The 27050-nt window shown below is 33.1% G+C and overlaps 1 protein-coding gene and 1 pseudogene across 50 annotated transcripts in view; one reads left to right on the forward strand and one right to left on the reverse strand.

Annotated features, from left to right (window-relative positions):
* Positions 1 to 27050, forward strand: part of LOC145258325 (centaurin-gamma-1A-like) — a 511784-nt gene that overhangs the window by 474963 nt on the left and 9771 nt on the right. For all 50 annotated transcript variants that reach the window (XM_080116465.1, XM_080116462.1, XM_080116457.1 and 47 more), the window contains 5 exons: positions 6734 to 6807; positions 11308 to 11385; positions 15470 to 15554; positions 22714 to 22831; positions 25397 to 25501. In XM_080116465.1, the coding sequence (XP_079972591.1) occupies positions 6734 to 6807; positions 11308 to 11385; positions 15470 to 15554; positions 22714 to 22831; positions 25397 to 25501 (460 nt within the window). The remainder of the gene's footprint in view (positions 1 to 6733; positions 6808 to 11307; positions 11386 to 15469; positions 15555 to 22713; positions 22832 to 25396; positions 25502 to 27050) is intronic.
* On the reverse strand, positions 12398 to 12516 carry LOC145258391 (5S ribosomal RNA; annotated as a pseudogene).

The raw sequence follows: 27050 nt of genomic DNA on the forward strand, positions 1-27050 counted from the left end.
ATCGGCCGAAACATGAAAACAACAATCTAAATAATAAAATACTAGCGAGGCCAGTGGAAATTCCACGGGGGACTCATTCATCTGTAATATATTGAGGTTGGTATTCTGTAGATGTTCAGTGTAAATGGAGACGCTCTGATATTATTGTAGCTTTTTTGTTAAAACTGCAAAAGTATTTATCTAAGTTAGCATGAACGCCTGGTAAAGTCCGCTCATAAAGTATGCTTAAATATGATATTTTAATTCTTGCAGATTTTGTATATATTATTATAGAGTTAATGTTCTATTGATTTTTATATATTACTAGCGAGGGGTACCCGGCGTTGCCCAGGTGTTTTTCGGGGTATGTGAAAAAAAAAAATGAAGCCTTCACGACGTGCAGTTGGAAAATAGTAAAGTGTTTACAAAAAAACAGGTGCGCGTTTTTGATTGACGTGACGGCGATAGGTATTCAGCAGTAAGCATTTTGTGCGGGACAGTTTTGAATGAGGTGAATAAATCGGTTTGTTTGTTTTTAAAAAACCGCTCCCTGTTTATTAGGAGGAGCGAAATGAAAGCTACAGTCTGATATGACGAAGTCGACATTGAACAAACGTTACTTAGCTCTCTTGAGACAACTGCTTTCGGCCTGTTATTAGAGTCGAGTTTCGCTTTTTTTTATACCGAAAACCGAATGTAACGCGTGCCGATGCAGGAAATGTGGAATAATTAACGTTTGAAAGTCAATAAAATTAAATAGACAGGCGAGCTCCGTGGGTAACTCTGAAATATTACAATTTATAGATGATATAAAAAGTTTTAAGAAGTTGTGAACCGAGCAAGCGCTTCTCTGAAAGAAGCCTTTTGTGGACATCGAGGAAAAGCGTACATACATACATACATACATACATTTTCGCTTTTATATATATAGATAAAGTTGTGACTTATAAAATAAAATATATCTATATGACTTGGGTGCATTAGCTTGAATCGAAACCGAAATAAAAACTTATGAAAAAAAAAAATAGTTCCTACAGCCATAACCGAAACCAAAACTTATGAAGAATTCTTGATAAAATTATTTATAAAAAAAATAGATGATTTAAGTGCCATCAGCTATAATCGAAACCAAAACTTATGAAGAATTCTTGGTAAAATTATTTTATGACAAAATATGGAAGTATATAACAATTAAACGACCCAGATGTAAGTGTGACACAAAAAATAACATACACGCTATCGTATTAATATATAGATTATCAATCCTCATCTCAAAAATTGAGAAACATGATTATAAAGCTAATAAAATGATACTTCAAAAGTAATTACTTGCTTGAATTAAAGTTTAAATGCCAAAGTCAAGGTCTGTTTTTGTTCCTAAATCAAAGGAAAATATTAACTTTAATCCGTTCTATTATTGTAGAAATTGAACCCCAGTGATTTTTAGTCCTGTAGGTTTTTATACTAAAATTGAAATAATATTTTATATATCAACTTGTTTCTTTCGATGTGTATGTACGTCTGGGATTGTTCCGTCATTAAAAGAATTCCTGGACATAAAGACAAAACCCATAGGAATGAAACCAAGACGCCAGCTATGCAGTTGCAAGCTTTCAAATCATGGATGTACAACACCTTGAACGGAACAAGTTATTAACAAACCGTTTTTCCCATTTTTTTTTTCCACCTTGCTTTCTAACATTGCTTCATCAGCATCATTTTTATCATCCTCATCATTAATTCACAAAAAGGTCCGTTTTTATTTTAAACCTTGTCTTAATGCAATTTTTATCAATTTTGGCTTTTGTTTTCTGAAGACCAAAATAAAATTTTTGTCGGCCGTTATTTCTTAAACCGCTGTTGCTTTCCGACAAGCATTTATTCGTGAAAAAAATTTAAAAAAACAGGCTCTTCATGAGTTTTATTATTTTTAAGATTATCTGATCTTTGGAGAGAATATGGCAATAATCAGATACATTTAGAATCTTAGTGGATTCCTAACCAAAATGCACCGATTTTTCTTTTTTTTTAATCTGATTAATCGTCCCAACACTAGAAATAAGCTGATATGTACAGGAAGTGACTTTGTGTAAGGAAGTAACAGAGCGTGGACGCACATATGTAAGCGGCGAGCTGTATGCGAAGTAACATTACGATAGGGAAAAAGAAAAGGACTAAAAAAAACGTGTGCAGAGACAGAACGTTCGAGATGTTAGAGAGAAGGAGAACAATCTCATTTTATTCAGGAAAGTACACAGAAATAAGTGTTGTTACAAAAAAAAAAATGGAGTTGAAGTTCTTTCCTGTTCTTCTTTGCAACTGAGTTTACGTGATGGATTCCAAGTGTCTACATGTTAATGTGTGTATAAACATGGGTAACGTTACAAGTTCTTTTATCTCTATTAGGTGTTTGATGTCCATTCATTTTGACATTAAACATCAAAAAAAAAATGATCATGCTTCCCGACCATGTACACTTTAGCTTCTAATGGAATTTTCCAATTTATACTTACTCTAGCCTAATGTGGAAAATTTTTTACACACCCATAAGAAATCATGTCCTATCCTAGTCTTATTTATCTGCTCCTATTCTCTTTGCTCTTTCCATGTATACTGGGCGTGTTTATCTTAATTTTTACTTAGTTTAAATTGATTGGAGTTGTTTCGGAAAAAAAAATTTCTACTGCTCCCTTCACATACACACACACACAAAGAGTGTAGGCTGGCGACTACTAAGTTGGAAAAGTCCACTCTATTTCATTTTTCTTTTTTACACTTTTTCGGTCCTGGATATGACCTTAAACTATATCCGTTGGTAAGGCCCCAGCTTGCAGGCTTTGGGGAGTATGGAGCCACCTCTTAATTGCCATTGCTCCCAGGTCCACTGTGACCCGGAGTGGTAGTACCTGTTAGGGTCCCAACTATGGGTTAAATAAAAACTGACTTGAAAAAAAAAAACAAATATATCCTATTAAAATATTTTTCTTCAAAATAATTGGATTTGGCATTAAAAAACTTAAAAAGGGTTGATATGCTATAAAACAAAAACAACCAACTACACTTTTTCTCTTAATCTTTTCCTGTTTTTTCTCTTCCTCTTTTTATCTTTCCTTCCTTTTCCTCCCTATGACAGTTCTCGCTGAAAATTGAAAATGCTTATTTTGCTGCGAAGGCTAAGACTTCAAACAATTCATGAAGAGGGGATAGGAGAGTTAGATGACTTTTGTATGATTAAAGAATGACTTCCTGCCTCCTTTCTCCCTTCCCCATATGTACACTGGGTGGGTTTCTCTTAATTTTGATTTTCTTGCTTAAAATTGATTGGAGTTGTTTAGGGAAATAGGAGGGACTCCTCTCTTTATCCACACACAAGGAGTGGAGGCTGATCCCTGCCAGGTTGAAAAAAATCCTCCATTTCAGTTTTTAGGCATTTTAAAGTACAGACAACAAAATGGAAAAAAATTATCAAAACAGATATCTAGCAAATAAACAAGTATCCTACTTATAGAATTATATTTAAACTTTTTCATAATTATAAACAAACCAAAATTTCATAAAAAGGATAGGGGAGTTAGATGGCTTTCTTTCATTAAAGAACTAGCCTGAGTGCTCGGCGTTGCCCGGGTGTGGAAGTGTGTGTTGAGCAAAAAAAAAAAAAAAAAAGTGGAAGGCAGGCTCAAGAGAGGTTTTTAAAAAAAAAAAAATTTTAGCCGTTAAATCTGTGGTAATGTTGACTGGTTACTTACCAGCCTCCGTTACTAAAAATAGTTTCTCTAAGTTTTATTAAGAAGCAGAAATTTATATAAGAACGAAAAAATGGAATCCTATCCTACGAAAATGAAACAAAACTTCTTTTGTGTATTTATCATTTATTATTTTTTTTTTTTTTTTTGAATTCGATAATAAAAATAACTGAGAAAAATGGAGAAAAAACAGGAAATATTATACATATTTACCGCAAGGTGTAACCCTGTTTAAATGTTAAAACTTCAACCCTTCCCCCAAAAAATTAATCCGTTACATGGGGTGAACATGAAACCCATAGGTTGCAACACAGCCCTGATATCCACTGCTCCATCAAGACAGCATCGAAATAAGTGTTTATTTTTCTATTTAAACAAAATAACGGGATGTGGTAATGAAATGAGGTCAATCCGTGACAATGATGTAACATCTCTCTCTTTCTCTCTCTGCCATTACGATGATTTTATCTCTCTCTTTCTGTCTCTCTCGTTTCGGTACAATGTTTAAATGTAAACAAAACAGATGTAACTCTCGCTCTGTCTCTGTCTCTCTCACTCTTAAAACATTTAGACTGAGGGAGTGAGAAGCAAATACCTCCGTGCTGTTCAGTAATCGCTTTATTTAATGTAAACCATTGGCCTCCTGTATCAGTAGATGCCATGTTGGATAATGGCTTGCACCTTCGTTTAAGTTTACAGAATTATAATCTAGGATAAGGGATTGGTCTGAACTAAGCCAATCAGAAAAGCAGGAATGGTTTAAGGGAGAATTTATTATTTTTCAAACCAACAGACGGGAATTTAACGTTTGAGCTATTAGTTTATGAATCCGTTATGAAGGGTGTAACCATAATATCCGTACCATGTGTATAAATCGCTGCAGTGTTTGAGAATTGATAGGACTTCTTCCTTTGTAGGTTGATGCGATAGTGCTGGTGTAGCTCCTCGGAAGGAATCTAGAATTTTATTTGAATACCTGGATGTGTCAGAAAAGTCTTTATAAAGTTACATAAGATAGTGGCGAATAGGTTAGACATAATAAATTTGTATGTGGCATCTGTTGTTGTAAACCTACAGTATTTTGGTCCAGAGGGGAAAAACTGTGACATTTTTATATAAGGATTATTATATATGTAATTATATAAATTATGATTTCTAATATGTGATTACATAAATTATAAGGGCCATAACTTAAAAAAAAAAAAAAAATAACAGAGCCTGATTTTCACAGATAAATGCTTGCAAAAACTCTACAAATGCATGTGCATTCAGTATGCTTCTATAAAAACAGGAAATATAAAAATGGTCATCTTTGTTTTAGGTGTGCCTCGTTAAAATAAAAAGAAAAAAGTAGCTTAAGATTAGGCATGAAATGGACAAATCCTTTCCAGTTGCATTTGAGTTTTTTTTTTAATGTTTTAGTTGTGTTAGGCTGATTCCCCCATCCCCACCCCTCTTCCATCCCTGAAACCTCCATGAAGAAACACCTGCTCCGGTCAAAACACCCTACGTAGACCAGTAGGACTGGTTATGGCTGTCATTGAATTTGGTAAGATCTTTAGCTTATTTCTTCTTCAACATGTGATCCAGATTTTACAGGAAGACTGTAGATCCTTCCAGGTTTGTAGCAAAAAAAAAAAAAATTTCTGCTTTTTCTTTTTCTTTTTTTTCTTTTTTTTTTTAATCCCATTCTTTGCAAGTATTAGCCGTTCTCTATAATGACCCCTGTAGGTCTTGATGCGTCGGAAAGAAATTTGACGCGCATCTTTCTTTTTTTCTCAGAGTTGTTGTCTTGTCCATATTTGAATCACGCAAAAATACAAAAAAAAAAACAAAAAAAACAAGCTGGGGGCCATTGTATTCAATAGACATCTATTTTTTTCTTTTTTTTTTAAACTTAAACTTTATTTTCATTAATTTTTTTTCACCTCATTTCTGGTTGTTGGCGCTTTTTTTTTTTTTTGTCTGGGCAAATTTTTATTTCGCTACTTTTTTTTTTTTTTTTTTCAATGAAAATTAGTTTGTAAGTTTGTATGGTTGTGACTATTTTTTCTTAATTCATCTTTTAAATGCATTGCTTTTTTCTGTCGCTCTAATTCAAACCCCTTTCTCGCAGCTTTTACCAAGATTAAACCCTTTGGCTTTTTTTAAATTATTTAGAATTCAACTTCATTAAAATTCCAAAATACAGAAAAATCTTTACGATCTGCCATAGAACAAAGATCTTGTATTCCAAAAATCACAAATTGATCAAGTAGTCTTTTTTTTTCTTTTTTTTAAGAAAATCAAATTTTATGATTTTTAGCAATTAAAATTTTAATTATTTTGAATACAAACAAAATCTCTGTAGTGAAATTGAATTGTAATTAGTATTGGGATGAATAATCAAATTGGGAATTGGAAAAATCAGGAATTTTGGAGTATTTTGTGCCTATTTTCTGATGCCAGAAATGATTCCCTTATTTTATTTATTTTTTTATTTGATTTTTCTTAAACCAAAACCTTCCACTACTGGTAGATAAATATTTATTAATTTTTTTGTAAAATCTGTAGTTCATGTCCCACAAGTGTGTTTTTGTGTTTGAGAAAAAATATATGCATGCATTTAAGATATGTTTTTACAGTAATTGAGGAAAAAATAATTTTATCGTTAAATATTTAGCGATTTATAAAGAATCGGAATTGGTAATTGTATCGGAATCGGGAATTTAATACGCAATCGGTAATTGTATTGGAATTATCCCATCACTAGCTGTCACCCTTGAATTTTAACACATTCTAAAACATCGCATCTCCCTGTTTGCTTGTCATAAAATTTCATTTTTTTTAGTTAAAAAGTAAACTACTTGGTCAATTTACGTGATTTTTGGAATATATCTTTATTACATGATGGGTATGTGCATTATAAAGATTTGTTTGTATTTTTTTTTTTTATTGAATTCTAGAACAAGAAAAAAATATGAATTTGATATAAATTAATTTTTCTTTTATCTTTCCCCTTTTTTTTTTAGATTCTGATGGATACGAATTTATAATTGTCTCCCTTGATAGTAAACAGTGGCATTTTGAAGCTCAAAGTGTGGAGGTAAGCATCGTGCTTGTACAATCATACAAATCAAATACGATAATGCCAACTTCGATATGGATTTCTAGATGTTGCGTAGTCACTTAAATGGAGGCGGTATTCAGGTTTCTGTTTCGCTATCAAGACCTGGTTCTGTATTTCATATTTTTTATGCATTGACAAAAAGCAGAAAGTAATATTATCTTTCAGAAAAGTACTCACACTGCTGCTCTTCATCAAGATGGAATATTTTTCAATTTAAAAACCAATTTTTTGTCTGCTATATCTTTTTTTTTTAATAATAGCAAGCTGCTCGGCATTTCCTAGTCATAAAATATCCATAAATATTATATTTTTATTAATACATATTTCTTATTCATTATAAACAGAAACACTATAGGTATTGAACATAACGTTAAATTCCTTTAAATAAATAAAGTAAAAAAAAAAAAACTGTTCATGTGAGCATTGTTTTTTCTAAACAATTCATGTGTAAAAAAAAAAAAAATACTCAAGCTGAGATCAAACTAAAGACAATGAGTCATGTACAAGAGCCATTAGACCAGCTTGACACGATCGTTAAAGTGTTTTCAAACCAACTTATGGGTTAACAGAAGGGTAGGATATTTGTGTGTGCTGAGAAATCATTTTTAACAAAAAGTATCTGTGAAAACATAAAATTGTTGGAGTATTAGTATTATATGTAATTCTGTACACAGGTAAGAACTGTTGGAGGGCTTCATCTGTCGGTGTACTTTGAGCCTTTTTTAGTGCTCTTTTGAGTGTATCCGCAAATCGTTGTCTGCCCATTCAATCTAGGGTGATTTTGAGGCGTGGTGATGTGTTTGATCTGGAACGTATCGCAAAAACTTTTGAACTCTGTGGATATGAACTGGGTTCCATTATCGCTCACAATTCAGTTTACTACAAAAATACATGAACAGCTGTACGTGGATGTTTATTTAGGTAGGTAGGTAGATGCATTTTATTATCTTTCTCTGTCCCCTCTTTTCTCTCTATGTGTGTGTGTGTATATATATATATATATAGAGAGAGAGAGAGATATATAGTAAATGACAAAAAACTATATTCTAAAATTCTTGATGTTGACCATCTTATAATTTATTCCTTTAATTCAGTGCGCATTTACAATTCTTGACAGTATCTGCTTCATAGCACAAAATCAATCACTTATATATATATATCAGTGAATCTATTATGCCCTTAACTCATGAGAAGTAGCAACAATCAATCCATCAAAAGGAAATAAAATGCGATTTGACATGATTAAAATCCGAAAATTGGAAGAGAAGCTGCAAATACCTTTAATATATTTCTATTACACCATTTTGAATTTTTTCTGGAATATAGTTTTTTGTCATTTATTCACTATATTGCTTTGTAATTACATTGAGCTTCTTAAATAAGAATTGGTATATATTATAAGAAAATATATTTCTACAGAAATATATATATATATATAGGATTGATATGTAGTTTGCTTGAAGCATTGTGTGGAATAGGTATGTAGTAGAGATTTAAAAGGCTATTACAATGCGAGGAATGAAATATAGTCGCCTTCTTTTACCAACAACGACTATATTTCATTCCTCGCATTGTGATAGCCTTCTAAATCTCTACTACATATATATTAGTGTTGGCATGATTAATCAGGAATCGGAAAAATTGGAATATTGGAAAACGATTCTTTTAATTGTCTTTTTATTTGATTTTGTTTAAAGCAAAATCTTCCGTTGCTGGTAATAATTATCAAATAATAAATATTTATTGATTTTAAAATACCAGCTAAAATCGATGGATCGTCCCGTACAAGTTTATTTTTACGTTTAGGAAAATATCTGCACATTTAACATGTGTGTTTTTACGGTAATCAGAAACATACAACTATATAATTAAATATTAAATTAAATATTTAGAGATTTATAAAGAATCAGAATTTGGAATTTAGTACGAAATTGGTAATTGTATCGGAATCAGGAAAAATAGCCTATCCTTGTTTTATCGTTATTTTCATGGCAGGTGCTCGTCTGAACTCCAATCCCTGGTCCCCCCTCGCCAAACTTTCACGAAAAACACCCGTCTAGCTGAATCCACTGTGAAAAATTTCCCCCACTCTATATCTGTGCCTAAATCAAAACGCGGATTTCATGAGCAAAGCTTCTTTCTTAGAACTGCACGCCTGTGGAACTCTGTTCCGTCTGCCTGCTTCCCTCCGGACTACAACTTGGATGTCTTCAAGTCTAATGTTAACAAATTCCTAATGAACCGCCCCCCTAATTAAACACTTCATAAAATCTCCTCACTAACGTGATGTACTTGCAATAACCCTTATCCCTGAGTGGCTTCCGGGCCTTGATAAGTGGTGATCACTGTGTAAAAAAAAAAAAAAAAAAAAAAAAAATATTGGAATCGTTCCATCACTAATATATAAACAATGTCTTTATATAAATTTATATATATATATATATATACACACACACACACACACACACGTGTATGTAGATATAAATTTGCTCACATGTGTGTGTGTGTGTGTGTATATATATATATATATATATATATATATATATATATAGTTTCAGATGAATATCTACAAAAATAGTACATTAGAATCTGATAAATAAATGAAATCAGCAAAACTGAATACAGAGAAAAAATGTGAAGAATAGAGAGAAGAGACTAAATCAAACGAGAAATTTTAGCAAATACCAATTAATTATCTTATCTATCACTAGATATATATTTTTTTTTTTCATCCCAAATAAGGCACATTGACACTTTGATATAGGGGACTACTATCAGGGACATAAGGTACAGGGGTACAATGTAGGGAGTTGGGCAACAAGATGTCGGTTCACGTTACACTTGAACTTCTGCATGTCAGTACAGTTGGGGAAGCAGGGACCCGGAAGAGAGTTCCAAAGTCTAGCAGTTCTGGGGAACAAACTACTGGAGTAGAAAGCTCTCTTACATCTAGGGATCTCTACTGTGTAGGGGTGGGATTTAGCTGCTAGTCGGGTTTGTCAAGGGTATTTACGTCGAGGGGGTACAAGTGCTTGCAGTTTATCAGAGCATTCACCATTAAAATACTTGTAGAACAGGCAGAGGGATGCAACATTTCATCGATGGGACAGAGGCTGAAGCTTAGATGACAGTTCTGGACCTATCAGGTTCACGACTCTCTTTTGAACCCTGTCTAGGAGTGAGAGACTAGTAGCAGATGCACTAGCCCAAATGTGACAACAGTATTCCATACGTGAGTGAATATTTCTATAAGACGACCTTGAAGAAGGTTAGAGGTTACATGACCCGAAACATTGTGAAAAATAACGTCCGAGATGAGAATGCTAGTTTGAATCATCCAAATAATCCGAATTATCAATCCTCGTCTCCCAAAACTTCTGAAGCATTAATAAATGATGCTTCAAAGTTAGAATATTAGAATTTGTCAGTGGAATCTGCAAAAAATATCTGAATGAAGAGTAATACTTCTAACTTTGGAAATCTTGTGATGACGGCAAAATTAAGAATTAGAAGTATTGAAACTTTTATTAAATTATTTACGATCATAGGCGTGTTCCTTTTCTTTGAGGTTCTCAAATGTGTTAGGAATGTTTATCATCTAATTGATTGTTGGTCCCCCGACAAAAAAAGGAGGGTGGACCTATAAATTCACTCTTGTCCGTTTGTCTGTCCACACTTTTCTCAATAACTACACCTTCGAATTTTTTGAAATTTTGCACAAACATTAAACATGATATGAGTATCAAAGTACCAGAATGGATTTTCCAGGAAAACTCCGGTTGCCCTCACAAGGGGTGCCTTTCGGGTTAAAATAGCTAAAATTGACACTTTTGTGCTTATTTAAAAAAAAAATTGATGCCTTGGATTTTTATAAAACTATCTGAAAAGTTGTAACAAACTGATTTCTATATAATTTTGTTTGGTTATACTTTGCAATAACTCTTGGGTGTGCCCCAGGGGCTCTTTTATGGCTAATAAGAACATTCCATTTTTGGGACTATTTTACCATATTTGTCCAAAATTTTCTGTGTATGTCTATTTAGCAGTTTTGCATGGTGCTGAACTCAAATTTAAATATGTTAAGGCCTTGAGTACTTTTGGGGTTAAATGGGGGGTGGGGGTTGCAAATGATGGACTTAGTCATTTCTTTTTTTTTGCATGTTGAACTCAAATTTACATATGTTAAGGCCTAAAGCTACACCGTTTGTTCATTTTCACCAGGATTTGATGTACCTCGGGACTTTTGGGGCTAAATTCGTGGGAGAGGGGCAAATGCTGAACTTAGTCATTTTTTTTATGCCTTATTCACTGTGCAGTCATGGGAGACCATTCATGCTTAACTTGTTTCAATCCTTTATCATCTTTTTATTATTGTTCTGAATCGTATATTCATCTTTTTATTATTGTTCTGAATCGTATATTCATCTTTTTATGGTGATTTTTTTTTTTTTTGCTTTCTTTCTTTCCTTCTTTCAGGAACGAGACGAGTGGGTGAGTGCCATAGAACAACAAATTCTGTCCAGCCTTCAAGCTAACGAAAGTAGTAAGGCCAAGGTAAGAAGAAGAAGAAATAATACCATTCTTTCTTGTTTGTACGGCTAACATAATAAATGTTGTATAGTTTACAGTTGGACGTCTTTTCTTTTGTCCTCCATATAGCCAACTGTTGTTTCGGGGAAAAATGATCACAAAGCAAATTCTATGGTCCTGAGTGGAGAGCCATTCTTATAATAGAAAAATGATCCAAAAAGATATGGCAAAAAAAAAAAATAATTCTATCGTAGAGAAAAGAAAATTATCCAATTACAAATATTAAGTATAGTTGTCCAAACAAAAATTGGTTGCATCAGTTCATCCAGAGAAGATTTGAATTGACATTTCCGAATTTTATAGATGAGGATTGGATTAATCAGACTACTGTTTTCATTTTGAGTGTGAGGTTTCACAACGTTTCGGTTGATGTAACCTCCAACCTTCTTCAAGTGTATCTTGCCGAACTCGACAATGTTTCTGTCGAACTCAGGAATTTGGACGGAATTTCTAGCAGAACCCTTTATTTACTTCGCGGGGGTAGGAAGCTCTTGTTCCATCAGCCATAACTCGATAGAGGTCCTAAGTAATTTAGCAATTGTATTTTTCGGTAGCCCACACTGAGGATTGAACTATCAACCTTCAGGAGAATATTACTTTTTACAATTGATTTTTCCAAGTGCACTAACCACTGCGCCATAGGTCCTTGTGAGTTTGACAAAATACATCTGAAGAAGGTTGGAGGTTACATCAACTGAAACGTTGTGAAAATCATACTCAAGATGAGAACAGTAGTCTGATTAATCCAAATAATAAGATTTGAATGGAAAAGAATGTCAAAAAAGTAAATGGTAGTATTAATCCAATCAGGATCAGCCGAACCCTTCTCATGTCAAGACGAAAAACTATGACTGAAAAATTAAGAGATTAAATATATATTGATGATGCCTCTATTCAGTCTCAAGAGATAATAGATACTCCCTGTAAGGCTAGTTGCACATGTAACTGTGAGGCAAGGGTTGAGATAAGCAGAAAGCCCATACAGCACCTGAAATTCCCAAATGGTCACCCATTTTAGTACTGACCAGGCTTAATGTTGCTTAACTTCAGTGATCTGACGGGATCTGATGTGTCAACATGAATTATGCCGTATACATTATATTATTACATTATATGGTGATTTTGGAACCTGATTGGTTTGTTCTTATCAACCCTGGCTATAAATATAATTGTCTAGATCCTTGTGATCATACCCTTTCACTTGATAGCAAAAATATTGCAACACATGGTTCAGATCATTTTTCTGAGTTAAGAGAAAAAAAAAAAAAAAAAAACATTGCACATGGACCGTGGTATTCATTGTCCATAATATTTATATACACAAACTCCATTCACAGAGGCTGGAGGCTAGTAGCTTTTCAAGATAAATCACTTACCACGTCTTGTACGGTTGACGTCAAAAACAGGAAGAGAAGAGCAAGTGTTTTTGGTTTTTGTATGTGCCATCACGGTGATGTGTGATCCCATCAAGTCTCACTTTTAATTCCATTACCTCAATATGTTACATGTGTTAGATATAGATGTACTGATGCACACACACACATTCCAGATGATCTACATTCTTGTGTCCCATAAAAATGACCGGAATTGTAATTATTACAAAAACAAAGAAATGTTTACATTCCAGGTCAGGAGTTTGAGTTGTGCAATCCAAAATAGAAAAGAAGAATGTAATATCTTGATGTTTACAATTCTAGGCATGTCAATTTATGACTGTAAGAGAAAAATAAACAACAGAGGAAAGTAGACTAACAGCGGCGAGCGTGACTGACATATTGACACCGCTCTATCAGCGACCCAAACACAAACCAACTCCTACACTAAATGTTTCTCCCTCTCTTTGTCAATAAAGAAAATGCTTCATTGTAAAAGAAACACACTTCGATGGGTTTGGTCTGTGTTGGTATTGAGTGGCGGCACAAGAATTGTTAGTACGTGTATGTGATTTTAGCATTTGGAGCGCAGCCGTCAGGTTGTATATGCATTCACCAGCACATCTTTCTTTCTTTTATTATTTTTTGTTATTTTCAGATGCCAAACGGTGCTACCAGATCAGGCTGTCTGAAGATATTGGCATTTTGACCTAAAATGCACCAAACGTTAATGTTATTTTTTTTTTTACTTTCCTTTTGCAAAACTCAATTTTGTTCTGCAAAGTCAAAAACAAAAAGCAACTATTTTCCTCTACAAAACAATCAAACAAAACTCCATGAATAAATAGTTGAAGATATAAAGAATTTGAAGGATAAAAACTATTTTCCAAAATTACTGGACTTGGCATTAAGTAACCGAAAATAATTGACATGTTATAAAAAAAAAAAAAAATTTTTTTTAAATTACTAGATGTGATATTATATAACCAAAAAGGGTTTATTTGCTGTAAAACCAAACTACCAAATCTTATATGCAAGCATATTTGAAAATAGTTTTGTTATGTTTGTGATAACATTGGCACACAGAGTTGAGCATGTGGTTGCATGATTGCAGGAGTAATTTCAGGGAACTTCTGGATTATTGTTCAGAGTGTTACCACTATCGACCAAGTTTATCAACCATGTATATATGTTTTTACTTTTTTTTTTTACATAGGAACCACAACTTATCAAAGGCCCAGAGGCCATTCGAGAATAAGGGTTAAAGAGTGTGCAGTAGTCAATCTGACAATATAGTAATTGTCAGTAATGGAAGTTCGGTAAATTTGTTAACTTGAACGGCTCATCAAAAACTTGTTCACGTTGGACTTGAAGACAACCATATTGTAATCAGCTGGAAAGCAGGCAAACGGAAGACAGTTCCACAGGTGTGCAGTTCTAAGAAAGAAACTTTGTTCATAAGCTATGAAGTCTATTTTGAACTCTATCAAGGCAAGATGAGTCCTTTCTAGCAGCTCCTGCCCAGATGTGGCAACAGTACTCCATCTTTGGACGTACCTGGTTCTTATATAAGTAGAGAATTGCATCAGTAGTGAGATATCTACTGGATCAATAGAAGGATACCCACCATTTTTTCAGCGCCCTTGGCAACGGATTTGATGTATGTGTTTCATTTCAGATCAGGAGTAAAGGTCAAGCCCAGAAGCTTATGCTGCGTTATTAGGTATGAGAAGTGAAATCTCACCAGTGAGGATTGAGGATATGCCTTGCATGGAGAGAAATGATATGATTGATGTATCAACCTAAAAGTAAATCTACCAGATTTAAAACTCATCTTAGATGGGGATGGAGTATGTTCAGCTATAACTAACCAGCAGAGCGTTACCATTGCCAAACAAGGAAAGAGGGTTCTTTTTCCTTATTGTAGCAAAATTCGAAATTTTGAATCTCAAGTGAAGCCAATGGTATCTACTGAATTGCCATGTCGCAGTAGTGGAAATATCCAGAGATTATGAAAAATGATAAAGCAGAAAATTAATTATTAAAGAAAATAGTTTTCAAAGAAATTAGCAATGTTAGCTTACATAATAACTAGAGTCCTTATATTAGCATTGCTTTTTCACCAGTTTCTTCATACCTCTGTCTATTGTAAAACAAACCCCAAAACTTGATAATTTGTTATTGAGCATCATTCATCGATTTTGAATAAATTAGATGGTTCTATTGTTGGCATTCATTTCTCTGATATCTTTCTACTTGGAATTCTTTTTAGAAAAACATTGGGTACTTACAGTAAGGGATCATAGGAAGGTTGTCAAGTGGAAGTATTTTGTGGAATGGTGTGTCGTGAAACATTGAAAATAAGAACAATCAAGTCGAGGTTCGGTTAACAATAATGTACAAAGATAGGAAAGCGTGTATATCTGCTGGGTACTCGGCTAGCAGTTGAAGTGCAGTCGCATCTCTCTCACCGGTGTTGGAATTACTAGCACTATTTATAGTGCTAATCGGTGTAAATTCCTCTGTTCAAGGAAGGCCGGTATAACATGGAACAAACTAAATTCGAACTTGACACATCCAGGTTGTCAGTCCATATCATTAACTACTTATCCGTCATCATTTCCTAACGATCCATTGCAAATGTTAAATCAAGTTTCTTTCCATTTTCTTTCCAGAATACAAGTGCAACTGACCCAGCCAGTATTCAGGCTATCCGCAATGTGCGAGGGAACAACTGCTGTACTGATTGTGGGGCAACCAGTAAGTTTTTCTTCTTCTTTTTTTTGTTCTTTTTGATTTTTGTTTTTTTATAAATGTTTTACTTTTTTTTTCCTTTCAATTTTTTTTTTTTCACATTATTTTTTATAAATGGTTGCAGCCAATTTTTTTTTTTTTTTTTTTATACGTTTGTTCAAAATTTGGTGCAAACTATTACGTATCTAATACATAATATTCCCTAAATAGTTTAAAAATAGTTTTCAATAATTCTTTTAAAAAAAAAAAAAATTAATTAAAATAATTTTTCATTAAAATAAGACTGAAAAACTTTTCAGTGGTTATTAAATAAAAAAAATAATGATCGCAAAAAAAATTTAAAAAAAAAAAAAAAGTACATGCAGAGGAGATATAGGTGTGAGAGAAAAATGTAGAGAAATTAATTTGCTTTGTCACCACTTTCGATAGCAACCATGCTGGATGTTAGGAAGTATATTACAGAGTCACCAAAGGCCACTTGAGGATAAGGGTTAATGAATGTAAGATGGTAGTGTAGTAATCGTTAATGGTGTAGATTGGGTAGAATTTCGATTATTTAAGGGGACGGCTCTACAAGAACTTGTTTACATTGGACTTGAAAGCCACCATATTGTAATCGACCAGGAAGCAGGCCAGTGGAACAGTGTTTCACAGGTGGGCAGTTCTAGGAAAAAAGCTTTGTTCATGGAATCTGCATTTAGATTTAAGCACAGGTAGAGTGGGGAGGAATTGTTGATAGTGATTGTAGCTAGTCGAGTGCAGTTTTTTTTTTTTTTTAAATTTTGGCAAGTTTTTTTGTTTTGTTTTTCAGTAAGTTCTCAATTTTTAAGTGATACAGTAAAGGAAAAGAAGGAATGAATTTGCCTTTTCACTTGCAATTTAGAAATGGATCGCATTTTGTTTAAAATCAAGTTTGTGCAAATTAGTTAAATGTATAAAATTGAATTAATTCCCAAAAATGTTTTGCCGTTATTGTACGTACAGGAAATGGACACAACTTTTGCATCACTTTGGTTAGATGATGGTTGTGTGATCCGATGGTTTGCCGGGGAGGGTTACTTGGTTTGTCATGGGGACGTTTCTTCGGTTGTTGTTAGTTCTTGATCTGTTGTTACGTCCTGGAGACGGCAACCACCTCCCTGAGTGTTAAACACTATCAAACGATAGGCACATCGCCTTACATCAAGGAGGTCCTCGATATGACCTTAAACTATCACCAGTGGTGAGGCCCCAGCTTGCAGGCTTTGGGGAGTGTGGAGCCACCCTTTAATTACCATTGCTCCTAGGTCCATTCTGACCCAGAGTGGTAGTACCTGTTAGGATCCCAACTATGGGTTAAATAGAAACCGTCTTGAAAACAACAAATATATTCTATCATGGCCTTCTATAATAATACGGCCGTATACACTGGGGAAAATAAGTGTTGGACACATCCCATTATTCTTTATTTAACACATTTTTTATGCAGTGAATGACGCGAAAATTTAACAAGAAATAGTTACTAATTTAACAATAACAAATAACTTTAGAAATTGGAACCTTTTTAATGCATAACAAAAATTATATAATAAAAACGAGAATAGCTGGGAAAAAAGTATTGGACACACTAACACAATTTCATCTAATATTTAGTTGAAAACCCCTTATTGGCTATTACAGCTTCGAGACATTTTCTATACGACGAAACTAATTTGTGACAACGTTCAGGCGAGATTTTGGCCCACTCTTCAACACATACATTCTTCAAATCCTGAATATTACGTGGATTTCGCTGGTGGACGATGATTTTGAGCTCTCTCCATAGATTTTCTATAGGATTTAAGTCTGGGGACTGACTGGCCCACTTAAGAACATTTATTTTGTTCTGTACGAACCAATCGGAGGTTATTTTAGCAGTATGTTTGGGATCATTATTTTGTTGAAAGATCCATCCCTGTCGCATACCTAGCGCATTGGAAGCAGGCAAGAGATTATTTTCAAGAATTTCTCGATGTTTGGCTGCATTGATCTTTCCATCTATAATATGAAGTGGCCCAGTACCATTTGAAGAGAAACATCCCTAGAGCATGACATTTCCGTCACTAAACTTTACAATGGGGAGGGTGTTCTTGGGATCTCCTCTCTATACTCGACGTACAAAGTTAATGCCGAAAAGTTCCACTTTCGTCTCATCGGACCAGATCACATTCTTCCAGTAATCATCTGTTTTCAATAAGTGGTCTCTTGCAAACTCCAGACGAGCATTAACATGACATTTTTTTAGTAATGGTGTCTTTCGAGGTGTACACGATTTAAGACCGTTGCGTTGGAGTACATTATTAATCATTGGTTTCGTTACTATCCCTGCTTCTTCCAAATCTTTCTGAAGTTCGCCTCGTGTGGTTCTCTGTTGCTGCTGAACTTTTCGTACAATCTTTCTCACTGCTCGATCCGACATCTTGCGAGGAGCTGCAGTGCGCAGACGGTTCACGGTTGAGTCATGCACCTTCCATTTCCTAATAAGGTTTCCTATGGTGCTTACAGGGATTTTGAATTGAGCAGATATGCGCCGATAACCAATTCCATTCTTGTGCTTGGCAATAATCTTATCACGGACGACTTGAGAGAGTTCTTTACGTTTACTCATCCTGAGAACCTTCACGCGTGATGACTTACTGGTAACTAACATGTTCCAATACTTTCCAACGACGGAGAGTATGGTCTACAACAATCGAGAAACTTCTAAATATGTGTCGGCAAATTAAAATGCAAATAACAATTTCCAGAATTATTTATAAAAAATAATAATAAAATATAATTTAAAACAATATGTCCAATACTTTTTTCTCGGCTATTCTCGTTTTTATTATATAATTTTTGTTATGCATTAAAAGGTTCCAATATATTAAAGTTATTTGTTATTGTTAAATTAGTAACTATTTCTTGTTAAATTTTTCGCGTCATTCGCTGCATAAAAAATGTGTTAAATAAAGAATAATGGGATGTGTCCAACACTTATTTTCCCCAGTATATGTCACATTGTGAGGCAATTTTCTAAGAGACCATTGAAACTAAGACAAAGGGAGGTAACTCAGAAATTGTTTTCTATTCAAACATTATTTCAGATGTTAACGCTTAGATAATTAAATAATTATTTCAGGTTTTAATATTTGAAATAATGCTTAAATTAATTCTACTTACATATTTTACTGTTATCCTGTTCAAAGTAAAATGTTTCCATTAATTAGATGTAGTTTTCCCTTTTATTTCTTTATAATACACAACAAAACAAAAACAAATTCAATTTGAGTTGTCTCCCCTGACCTTTCCAATAATTTTGTTGTTTATAAATATGAAAAAAATGTTGCTTTGACTACAACAGGTTATTTGTTTTTAAAGATTTTATTAGAATATATTTTTTTTAAGAATATCAAAATATTTACAAAGCACATGAATATAAAGATTGGAAAGGAAGTAAATTGTTTTTCACTCTGTTACAAAATTATCAAATTATTAACTGCCATCTTTCTTACAAGAGGAATTTTAAAGTATCTTTTTACAAAGCAAAAGAAATTTAATAAAAATTGTAAATAAAGGTAAATGTTCAACAGTAAATTTCACTTTTATTTTGATTGTTACCGCTTTAAAAATTTTTTTTAATGAATCTTTTCTAATTTCATCTGAAGAAAGTTTTTGCTTGTTGTTATAGAATATATTTATAACAATTTTTGTTGCAAATTTATGTACTTTTTCAATATGTTTCTCAAAAGTAAATACATACTTTGGCGAATAAGTTTTTAAAATTATTTTGGCAGACTTCCTAGTTGTAGACTGACCATATTTTTCAATGAATCCAAAATTGCAAAGCAAAAACAAATAAATTCAGCAATCTGAGTGGATGGAATAGTCAAATCTCCTCGAGATAATAAATTAAGATAATGATTCTCAGTGATCTCCGTATCATTGCCAACCATAAAAGTAGAACAAATATCACAGTTAAAGCTTTTCAAAAGTTTTTTTGCAACATAACCAGCAATTGAATATGCTACTTCTTTGCTGTCAGGTGATAAACATAGTTCATTTATTTCTGACTCATGTTTGGACAAAATATTCAGAAGAGTGAGAATATATTCATACCCATCATTCAGCAGTTCTTTCATAAGCATTGCTTGTGCTTTCAAAGTTGTGACAAATGCTTTGCTAGTCTGTGCAGTGAGGCAAAAGTCAGAAATATTTGACCAAGACTCGACCCAGTTAGAAAATGTTTGGTAAAAGTTGATTTTATCATCACTTACAGTAACAGCATTATTCAAAAAATCAGGGGTAAATCTTTGATTAGAATTGACTATAGTCCACTAGCACCATATCAATTTAAGAAAATTTGCAATATCAGTCCGTTCTGCAAAGTAGCTTTTACAAGCAGCAATTGTTGTCTCGTAGAATACAGCAATAGCCAAATTGACACTTTGCTTATTGTCACATGGATGTAATGCCTTGAAAGTTAGTTTTGGTGCTTTTCATAATATAACATCCAAAACCCTGTCCTTGTCATATATTTTATGTATATCAGACCAAGATAAAACTCCTGACTCTGAACACAATGAAGGTCCAAAATATTGAAATCGAAAGAAGGAAACACAAACTTGCTTTTGTTTAGTAAACTGTTTCGAATGTTCTTCAACAAATGAACAGTGTCAAAAAAGAAAAAAAAATTTGTTTGGAGAATCTAGATAAGTAATAAAATATTTTTTTATCTCCTTTAAATTTGTTTAATAAAATTTTAAAGGCATTTACATTTGCAGAATGGTTGTCTGCAACTACAGCCCTTATATTAAATCCTGCATTTAAAAGCTGTACAATGCATGCAATTATCTCCTGAGAGAGCCAGTCACCAGTAACCGTCACTTCAGGACAGACTTTAACTACACTTGGCAGTGTCTCCTCCAACCCTGAAATCATAAATATCATAATACCTTTATATAAGTTGCCAGTTTCATCAGCACTTCCCACGATGAAACTGAGTTCCCTTTTGAAGGTACATTTCATCTACCATCAAGATACAATCCTGAGAAAGTTTACCTTTTCCCAAGAGATTTTGCAGCAGTTATAGATTCTACATCACCTTTTTTTATTTTTTCTAATGAAGGAAATGGTAATTGCTCAACCAGTAGTTTATATGCTTGACGAGAAGTATAGCGCAATAATAAAGAGAATCTGATTTGTTCAACAGAAAATATAGGGCGACCCTTAGGTTTAAAATGTTGAAATTTGTATAGTTCTTTTAGAATGGAATTTGGAGGTTCTGCTACAATGTTTTGAATATAAGAGGGGAAATTTTCCAACATGCTATACCTTGTAAGTTTTGCATTGTGACCCTTCACAAACCAATGTGGTAATGGTATTGGATTTCTATAATACTGAAGTTGAACATGTAAATTTTTGTCAATCCAAATGCACTCTTTCAGTAATGGAAAATTTGTCTCAAAATCTATCTGGAAAATCCATACATATTTTTCATTTTTTTTAAACTGAAACCAGTAGGGCAACACTTTTTCTTCCAAATCTTCAAAACTCATAATAATATCTGCTGAAAGAAAATTTGGTAATTTCGATCCTTTGGGGCTTTTCTCATTGTGTTTGATGTAGGTAGAAGAGATGGCTTAATATTCACTAATGGTGAATGAATTGTTGGTATTGGATGTAGGGACCAATTTAACTTATTTCTTTTCCCTTTTGAAATAAATTTTTCCTCAAAATGTTTTATACATAAAACTGAATATTATGTTGCAATGCAATCAGCATGATTTACAAATTTTGTCCATTTTCCAAACAGGTCGGGTTTGCCATGTGGAAAATTAAAAGTTGATAGATTTTTGTGGTTTTTATAACCAATTTTGCAGCCAAATGCAACGCATTTGTTCACCAGTTTGTTAAGCAAATTATAACAAAACTTAAACAATATTTTAAAAAAGATAAAATACATTTTTTACAATATTTAAAACGGGTAGAAAAAATTAAACAAGTAGAGATCGCAAAAATGGTTGTAAAGCATAAAGATCGCTTATGTCTTTGAAAAAAAATCAAGGGAGATTACTCTATTGTACTTTTGCTCTGTAAATTAACATGAATGAAAGCAGTGAAAAACATTTTATATGGATAAAAACATGTATTTTAAGAATGAAATAATATAAAAATATTTAAATAAAAGTTTATTATTCATTATTTCAAGAGTTAATATAAACTACTTTTGAGTTACTTCCCTTTGAAATTTTCAACGTTGTATGCGGCTTGAGCTAACACAGTTTTCCATAATAAAAACAATTGGCTCTTAGAAACGTTGCCTCTCATGTAACACACAGGGCCGTATGTATAGTAGGCCATGATTCTATTAAAAAAAATTTTCTTCCGAATCTTTGGATTCGACATTAAATAACCTGAAAGGGGTTGATATGCCGTAAAACAAAAATGACCAACCAACATACATCAAGGGGTCATTGTAGTGTAGACTATAATGGGCTGGCAGGTCTGGGCATTGTCGAGTCTTCTTTGAATCGTCGGCATTAAATGGCAGGGACTGCTTCTCTGTTGCTAAAAATTAATGCTTCACAAAATATTTTATAAAAATCTAGATATGGAGGAGCATATTTAAATTGACCTGACGCATGTCGCCAACAGTATGCATAAAACTGCTATGTGTCTATCACGTACAGAATCCAAGCTTCAGCTGTTGAAAACAACATAATTCTTTTCTCTTTGTAAGAGAGGGAAAGAGAATGATGCAAAGATAGACATGCATGCGTAACAGGCTCAGTGATGAGTTTTATAAACAACTGTCAATCTGAGTAGATAAACGATCTCAAGTCGCACACATCACCTGTAGCATTTGCAGGTCCGACATTTTGAAATATCTGTCTCTGCTTGTATCTGCCTATCTCCCCATAAGTACAAAACAAGTTTAGCACAATGTTAATTAATGCAGAAGCTCTCAGCTCCCCCCAAAAGGGAGCTTCCTCATTGTGCCACAGTTGTTCAGTTTATTATTTAGAGATTCAGGTTCAAACTTCAGTGTCTGCGGTGATAGTGTGCATTGTCACATTCTTATAAAATAAGTTTTTTTCTTTTCAAATTCTAACTTTAAAAAAAATTTTTTAAATTAATTTTTAATCTTTTTTTTTTTTTCTTTTAGATCCTGACTGGGCCAGTATAAATCTTGGTGCTCTTATATGTATTGAATGCTCAGGAATTCATCGGAACCTTGGAACCCACCTATCTCGAGTACGCTCATTGGATCTCGATGAATGGCCGTAAGTACTTTCAAATTTGATGATGATGATTCAAAAGACAATGGATACTCCCTGTAAGGGTAGCTTCACATGTAATTTGATGATGATGATGACAGGGTTCGTACAGACTTGAAAAATCCTTGAATTTTGGCTTTCGCGTTGAAATGGCCTTATTTGTATTATTACCTTGAAAAATCCTTGAAAATATGAAAAATGTCTTGAAAATTGTATTCTTTATGTCCAGTAACAATTATTTTAGGATTGCGTCTTCGGCAACTCATTGATCCCATATTTTAAAAAAGGGGCTGTAGAGGATAGCAACGTACATAGGAACATGTACGTGCCTTAAGGTATTATTGTGTAGATTATACCTTTTTTAGCCCATTAAAAACGGGCAAAAGTTATAGGCCGTTGTTTTAGAATGAGTGCTTTATGCCAAAGTGATATCCCTCCCCTCCCAACACAGGCTTAACATAACACACACACACACACACACACACACACACACACACACACACACACACACAAGGATCAACTGGATTCATGAAAATGAATTTCAAAACTGTCGGATATGCCCAGTGAACCAAGTGTAAGAGAAATTCAAACAATTGCACTCAAAGAAACAGTCTTAAAAAGATCTCTCGGTTAGAGTGACCGAAATTGTGGGTAAATGTCAGGTATCTGGTAGGATGCACCATCCTCATAAAAAACAAAATGATCAGAAAATTAAAACGAGAAAGAAGCGCACACACACACACATCAACATCTGTATATTGTACGCAACCATTTTCTTATATGAACATTTTTCTCTTTTTTACAAACAGAACATTCACTCCATCCTTTGTATATGAACTCGGGTGAATGTCTGGCATCCGGTAGTATGTCCCATCCCCAGCTAAAACAAAACCATATGAAAATTGGAGGAGGAAGGAGGAGCGTTTTTCTCTTCCCTGATGATGGACCATCTGTTTAACATCACGTGGACTTTTTAACGTTTTGTCTGTGTGCATGCTCATCGACTAATATCTTTTTAATTCACTTCTCCTTTTATGAACAGATTCATTTCCCAGCAAATATGTGGTGCACTCATATGATTCGACATTATGCTTGTCATTGTTAAAAACAATATAAGGAGCGGAAGAGAAAATCTTAAACAACTCACAGTTCATGGATGTAAATTCAATACAGCATCTTTATGGACATGTGTGCGAAATTCTTGTTGGCCGATAATAAGACTGAAATATTGTCAGACTCTGTAAAGATTCTTTTTTTTTTTTTTTTTTCACTTATTCCATAATTAAGTTTTACTGTTGCGACCATGTTGTACCTTTTTATAATATTTGTTAGTACGAATAAGTAATAATAAGAAGAAATAAGACGTCCTTGAGCTATAAAAGCCATCTTTATTATAGTTAAATAATTTAATGCGTGAAAATTTTAAAAATTTAATTATTTCAATCAAAAATGGAAAAATGAATCAAACAACAAATTTAGGCATGAAGCCCTCTAAGAATTGGGAGGGGGGAGGGTACAGAGTCTTTGTAACTTTGTATCTAGATATTGTGAATATTAGTCTTGACTGACAACATTCACCATAATACCACATTCGCTCCGTGGAGTTTAACCTACTTAATAAATTTCCCAGCATTTTAGTAAAAATTGTGTGCATGTGTATATATAAGAATCTTCTTTTTTTTTTATAACATTTTTATTTTGTGATGGTAAAAGCAAAATGTTCATTTTAAAAATGTCTTTGTTAAAAATTGGGTAAGATAAAAAGTTCATGGTGAGGAGTAGGAAAAAAATAAAAAAGATTGAAAAAAAAAAAAATGCCTCTTGAGGTTTGTTAGTACAGACCCTCCCTGCCCTATTCTTCTAGGTGTTAGATTTCCCACTGTTTTCTGGGGAACCGAAAATGAGCAGGAAAATCTCTAGTTGGGATTGGGGTGATTTATTATAGGATGTGGAAAAAACATATGAAGAGGGAAAGAGGGAGGTTGGAAGGTGACTTCCGAGCAGGGGAAGACCGGGGTCAAAAGAAAGGGGTGCCTAGCTTGGGTAAACTCGGAGGTTCTCTAGTACCAGAAAACAAAACAGGAATGGTAACCGATTTTTATTTCAATTTTTTTTTGTTTTTTTTTAGTAATGTCAAAAAGACAAAAGAAACATAAAATTTAAAAGCAAACAGTAATTTATTAACATAACGTGTGTGTGTGTGTATATATATATATATACTTTTTTTTTTTTTTTTTTTTTTCAGATAATTATAAACATTTTAGAAAGGTCATTTTATATATAAGTTAAATTTTAAGAATATTAAAATTACTTTGGCCTTCACTTATCAGAAAAAAAAACGGCAAATTTCTTTTTTCGAAAATGAAAAAAAATCTACTCAATCAATTTTTGTGATTTTTGGAATATGCTTCATTCCATCACAACTAGGTATACAAAAGTTTTTCTTTATTTTTGTTTATTGCCATTAAGTGCCAATCTAAATAAGTACCTTGTGTTTAAATGTTAGAATGACGCTTTGTCTACAATTATGCCCAAACTTGTAAAACAATAAAAGATTTTTTTTTTTTTCAGAGTTGAATACATTCTTGTTATGACGTCTATCGGCAATAGTATAGTAAATTCTGTGTGGGAGGCGAATACAAAGGGACGACTCAAACCTGGTGCAAATGCTTCGCGGTAAATTGTTTTTGTTAAAATTTTTCTATTCTCTGAAATGTTTTATTATCAACAGCAAATTAATTTTTTAGGTACTTGTTAAGATAGTCAACAAGTCGAGTTTATAAATATAAAACAATATTATTTAATAAATTGTCATGTCAAAAATATTTATTTATCCAAATATTACAAAATTTTATCGAGTAATAAAAACTGCTATTGTGTTTTTAGTTAAAGAAAATATTTATCTAAAATGTTGGTTGCCATTCAAAGGTGACCAACATATTAAGTCTCCGAGTTAGGTCTCTTATGTTTGAAATCTTACCGTCTATGTTAAAGCATTTCTGTAAACATTACTTTCAACTATAAATAATTTTCAACTCGATGACTTTTCATAATATTTGGATATATTGCTATTTTCGACATGACTATTATTTTGTTTACAAAGACCTATTTTAAAAAATCGATCTGTCGACTCTATCTTAACAAGCACCAATTTTTTTAAGAAAGCCAAAACGTTTTTCTTGAAAATAGATGTTTATTTACTTTTAAAGATTTGAAACAAGCTCAAGTAATTTCTTTTTATTAATCATTTTGTTTTTGTTTTTTCTTTGTTATTATAGCAAAATTCGAAAATAAAATTAGGAATTCGAAGTGAAACAAACAATATCTACTGAATCATCATGTCACAGTATTGAAAATATCCAATAATTGCAAAAGACGATGAGGTAGAAAACTAATGAAAAGTTTTCGAAGACAATTAGCAAAAATTACGTTCTGCTAAATTGGCCAACATTCTATTAATAGATTGGCAAAAAATTATGATATATATATCTAATCATTATTTTTATTTATTTATTTTATTTTTATTATTATTTTTTTTTTTTTTTTAGGGGTACAAAGCTTTATTATAGCTGTTAAAAAAGGAAGACTTGGTTTTTTGTTCATGGTAAAAAGGAAGGAGGGGAGGAATGGAGGTTGAAAAAAAAAAACTCAGTTCGGCTTTGAAAAGTGAGGCTGAAACCCGGTTGGCTGATTCTACCCCTTTATTTATTTTTTTTTCTTTTTTGCCAACCTCCATTAAATGTTTTACCTCTGTCCTTCTTTTTATCATGGATAAAAAAAACTCAGTCTTCCTTTTTTAACAGCTATTATAAAGTTTTGTATCCTTAAAAAATAATTTCATATATATATATATATATATATATATATATATATGACTACATTTTAATATACGAAAGTATAAATTTATGCGTAAACTTTAAGTATTTACTTCAACAATGCTCAATACGTAGGTAGAACTAGGTAGTAAGTTCTAAAATATATATGGCAATTAAGCTATACAGAATATTCCGCATTTCATCCATGCTAGGATTCATCAGCCTTATGCGAAGCGTTGTGGTTGTCTTGCGTTTTTATATACGTACCTTCTATTGAGTTTTCAGTTAGCCAATTAGCTTTCTAGTCTCCACCGCACCCTTTCTAATCAGCCAATGAGCAGGCACTTACAGGACAAAGGTCCAGTTGACCTCCAGTTCACCCGTTCCTTTGTGTGTGCTGTTTTGGCGGG

Source organism: Euprymna scolopes, chromosome 33, assembly GCF_053919585.1.
Source record: "Euprymna scolopes isolate OS-2025 chromosome 33, ASM5391958v1, whole genome shotgun sequence".
Lineage (NCBI taxonomy): Eukaryota > Metazoa > Mollusca > Cephalopoda > Sepiida > Sepiolidae > Euprymna > Euprymna scolopes.